Source organism: Rutidosis leptorrhynchoides, chromosome 5 (assembly GCF_046630445.1).
Source record: "Rutidosis leptorrhynchoides isolate AG116_Rl617_1_P2 chromosome 5, CSIRO_AGI_Rlap_v1, whole genome shotgun sequence".
Classification (NCBI taxonomy): Eukaryota; Viridiplantae; Streptophyta; class Magnoliopsida; order Asterales; family Asteraceae; genus Rutidosis; species Rutidosis leptorrhynchoides.
Window position 1 is genome coordinate 24289148 of NC_092337.1, and position 5156 is coordinate 24294303.

Below are 5156 nucleotides of genomic sequence, written 5' to 3' on the forward strand. Positions count from 1 at the left end.
AAGAACACTTAGAACTTGAAGATAGAACTTGAGAGAGATCAATTAGATGAAGAAAATTGAAGAATGAAAGTGTTTGTAGGTGTTTTTGGTCGTTGGTGTATGGATTAGATATAAAGGATATGTAATTTTGTTTTCATGTAAATAAGTCATGAATGATTACTCATATTTTTGTAATTTTATGAGATATTTCATGCTAGTTGCCAAATGATGGTTCCCACATGTGTTAGGTGACTCACATGGGCTACTAAGAGCTGATCATTGGAGTGTATATACCAATAGTACATACATCTAAAAGCTGTGTATTGTACGAGTACGAATACGGGTGCATACGAGTAGAATTGTTGATGAAACTGAACGAGGATGTAATTGTAAGCATTTTTGTTAAGTAGAAGTATTTTGATAAGTGTCTTGAAGTCTTTCAAAAGTGTATGAATACATATTAAAACACTACATGTATATACATTTTAACTGAGTCGTTAAGTCATCGTTAGTCGTTACATGTAAATGTTGTTTTGAAACCTTTAGGTTAACGATCTTGTTGAATGTTGTTAACCCATTGTTTATTATAACAAATGAGATGTTAAATTGTTATATTATCATGATATTATGATATATAATATATCTTAGTATGATATATATACAGTTAAATGTCGTTACAACGATAATCGTTACATATATGTCTCGTTTCGAAATCATTAAGTTAGTAGTCTTATTTTTACATATGTATTTCATTGTTAATACACTTAATAATATATTTACTTATCATTTAACATAATTAACCAAGTGTATCAATATCTTAATATGATTTATATGTACCTAGTAAGACGTTGTTATAACGATAATCGTTATATATATCGTTTTTGAGTTTCTTAAATTAATAGTCTCATTTTTATGTATATAACTCATTGTTAAAATACCTAATGAGATACATACTTATAATAAAATCATGTTAACTATATATATAACCATATATATATCATCGTATAGTTTTTACAAGTTTTAACGTTCGTGAATCACCGGTCAACATGGGTGGTCAATTGTCTATATGAAACCTATTTCAATTAATCAAGTCTTAACAAGTTTGATTGCTTAACATGTTGGAAACACTTAATCATGTAAATAACAATTTCATTTAATATATATATAAACATGGAAAAGTTCGGGTCACTACAAAACCTCGGGTAATCAAGCCCCCCGAGCGCGAGACCTGATACCGGGTGAATTGCGCATTTTGCGCACCCTCTAGTAACACTACCTTTTTGAACAATTTGGCTTAGCCAGTAATTGAACCCGAGAGGTGTGCTTCATTGGATAACTCGGTGGCCACTCAAACAAGTCTGCGTGGTTGTATATTAGGAATTAGGAAGACAGTTTCATTGATTAGTTTGATCTTGTGAATTGAAGATTATAGTAGCTCTAGTAACGCAACTCTAGAGCGCCATGGGATCACATGCCGAGGCGTTTTTTAGAGAAGTGAGTGACAACTTGCATAAGCATTAGTTTGCCTGGGACCTCGCTCCACGTTGGCAAACGTGATCTAGATAGTGGCTAATGGCTGAGATAACTACGACCTTCTAGAAGCCTCGACTATTGACCAGTTGTGGAAGAGCGCGTTATGGAAATTCGGTTAATAATTGCTCACAAGTCGCATCCCTCTCACTTTGATTGTTTGAGACACACCTTTCCACACTCAATTCAACTAACACACGAAGGCGATCACTTATCATGTTTTCACACATTAGCCCCAAAACCACTCTTTTGAAATCATCATTTGATATAGGTCATTCACAATGTTTAGACCGGTTTATCGCAATCCAGTGGACTGCACTCAAGTCGAATTTGACATGATCAATTACATAAAAGCTGACGTTATAGTATTTCTCCCAACCATCAGTAATTGCAAGCATATCTTTTCGCATAGCTGTTCAAATAATAATCCAACGTAGTACTACGTCATAAAAGTTCCACAAACAAAACTTTACATCAAAGTTTTAAATTCTAAAATTTCAAAAATCACTCCCCCATGCTCTCAAAAGCTAGCCATATAATGGCTGGAAGACCACTTATTATTTCAAGTATGAACCAAGACACTTAAACAATTTCTTTCGGTTCATCAAAACACATATCAGTTTACAAAAACATAAAAGGATCAAGCATCATCTAGTGCTAGCACACCTGGTAGTGGCTTCCCTTCAAGAAGCTCCAAACTAGCACCACCACCAGTTGAAATGTGGCTCATCTTGTCGGCTAGCCCAGCCTTCTCAACGGCTGCAACCGAGTCACCACCTCCAATGATGGTTGTCACCCCCTTCCCACTAAGCTCTGCTAGCTTCTTTGCAATAGCCTGGTTTCATATCAATTACCACGTACAAGTATATGGGATGAGAAAAACACATACAAAAACTGTACATGGTGTAATAATCTGTGCTTTTGCAGTCATAATTAACTGTAGTAATAGTAAGTTCGTTTGAAAAGAGATAAAAATTGCTATGGTCAACCCAACTTGACCCAAACCATGTACAGCACGTTTTACCCAACCCAAAGAGAGAACTAAGACATTCAACTGTATCGATCCACACTTATACAGCACATTTTACCCAACCCAGTAACCACCCATTTTGCCACCTTTAACTAAAGTACAATACACACAGCTTAAAAAAGTGAACTTGTGATATATAGATGTACCTCAGTGCCTGCAGCAAATTTCTCAAACTCAAACACACCCATAGGTCCATTCCATATGACAGTTTTGGTAGTATCCAAAGTTTCACTAAACGATTTAATGGAATCTGGTCCGATATCTAATCCCATCCACCCATCAGGAATGCTAGATGCAGGAACAATCTGCAACAATATTCACCAATAACAACTTTTATAAGTCATTACAGTAATAATTGAATCTTGAAGTACTTAAGAGAAAAGACAAAACTAACCTTGCTGTTTGCATCAGCGGCAAACTTGTCAGCAATGACAACATCAGATGGGAGTAAAAGGGACACTCCCTTAGACTTGGCCTTTTCAAGAAGTGATGTAGCAAGGTCAAGCTTATCTTCCTCCACTAAAGAAGAACCAACCGCTAGTCCTTGGGCTTTATAGAAAGTAAATATCATACCGCCACCTAGGACAAGTATGTCAACCTTGTTCAATAATGACTCGATCACACCAATCTTACTTGACACCTTTGACCCACCAACTATTGCAGCAAATGGCTTCTTAGGGTTAGACACAGCTCCAACTAGGTAATCAAGTTCCTGAAACAATTATACATCAAACAAAACACCTATCAATACCATTCCCTCATTCCAAAACCCTCAATCCAAACAACCCCATATTAGATAGACCAAAAGATCATCAGATACTTTTATAAAGGTTAAAAACTAAACCTTTTGCATGAGGAAACCAGCAACAGAAGGCTTCAAATGCTTTGCAACACCCTCAGTTGAGGCATGTGCCCTATGTGCAGTGCCAAATGCATCATTGACATAAAGGTCAGCTAGAGATGCCAATTTCTTTGCAAATTCAGGGTCATTTTTCTCTTCTTCCTTGTAAAACCTCACGTTTTCAAGAAGCAAAACACCTCCCTCTGGGATCTCAGCCACCAATTTCTCAACCTCTGGACCAATGCAATCACTTGCAATCTTAACCTGTTAAAAGTTAAAAACAAATGTGCAAAAGTTAACTATTTATCAAACTTATAATCACACAAAACCAGATATCCAAAAGTGGAAAACATAGATGAACAAACCTCTAATCCAAGGAGTTCAGAGAGTCTAGGCACTAGTGGCTTGAGGCTGAATTTTGGTGTAACACCCTTTGGGCGTCCCTATATATACCAAATACAAATAACAACTCGTTAGATACAACTTTCCAGCAGCTACAATTTGAGTATTTGACTAATATTTTGTAGGACTATCATTGTGTATTGAATGCATGTATTTTAGCGAAATACCATAATTTCACTCGAAACCATTATACTGACATTAATCAAACAAAAGTGTTACGGGAACTGTATTGCAGTTGAAAGAGAATCTAGTGGAGCTATCATAATCTACATAATTACGCAGTATCTCTTTTGTACAAGTTTCAATTGGTAAGTGACACTAATAAAAAGAAACTTACGGTTAAAATTTACAATCCAATATATATCAGGATATGCATAAATACGACGCAAAGTTACAAATGATTAACAACTCATGCAATGTAACTATCCAGCAAGCTAACATAAATTCAATAGTAAACATAAAATGCTACTAAAACCATCATGACCTATGAATGAACAGTGATCTCCACTATACAGTCACAGTCACAACTAATTAACTAACTAAAACGATAAATCAAAAACAACTCATAACATAAATTCAATAGTAAACAGAAAAGGCTACTAAGACCATCACGACATATGAATGGATTCAACAATGATGTCGACTATACAGTCACAATTAAATAAAATTAGTAACTAAAACGGTAAATCAAATATAACTCATACGACGTAACTATCCAGATAAGTTCAATTGTAAACAAAATCAGTAAATCAAAACAAAACAATTGCTAATTTGCTCATAATATGAATAAGTAAATCAAAATCAGATGAATATAGATTATAGATATACCAGATGTGAAGAGAGAATAACTCTGGAGCCATTAGACATCAAGTACTTGATAGTAGGAACAGCAGCACGAATACGAGTATCATCGGTGATATTGAAGTTATCATCCAAAGGTACGTTAAGATCAACCCTAACAAACACTCTTTTCCCCTTTAGATCTGCTTCTTTTAAGCTACTTACACTCTTCTTTGTTGCCATTATTCACTCAATTAATTTCAAATTCACTGTTGAAGTAACACAAAATAGAAAGACGAATCACGATCGAGAACAATAACAATTGCAATCTATTGTACGTATATATAAAGAGTAAGGTGCGACTGCGATAGGATGGATTGAACTTACGATTGGGGTTTTTGAATTGGAAAGATCGAGAACGTAACCTTAGTAGACGGTAGCCGGTAATCAGGATCAGTGCAGTAAATGATCGATAATTAGGACCTATTTGTAGAAATAAAAGTTTGTTTGTCAAGACAACAGGTGGGCTTATTTATATATGATTTGTCCGGCCCACAATATTTCTATACCATTAACAATTAACAACTTTATGAT

The 5156-nt window shown here is 35.2% G+C and overlaps 1 protein-coding gene across 1 annotated transcript; it reads right to left on the reverse strand.

The window, feature by feature from the left end:
• Nucleotides 1-1894: 1894 nt before the first annotated feature.
• On the reverse strand, nucleotides 1895-4935 carry LOC139846678 (phosphoglycerate kinase, cytosolic). Its single transcript, XM_071836164.1, has 6 exons — nucleotides 4611-4935; nucleotides 3746-3823; nucleotides 3384-3644; nucleotides 2934-3251; nucleotides 2686-2844; nucleotides 1895-2344 (listed from the first exon to the last, which is right to left on the reverse strand). Exons 1-6 carry the CDS (start codon nucleotides 4803-4805, stop codon nucleotides 2150-2152), a joined length of 1206 nt encoding a protein of 401 aa, XP_071692265.1. The 5' UTR covers nucleotides 4806-4935; the 3' UTR covers nucleotides 1895-2149.
• Nucleotides 4936-5156: the final 221 nt, after the last annotated feature.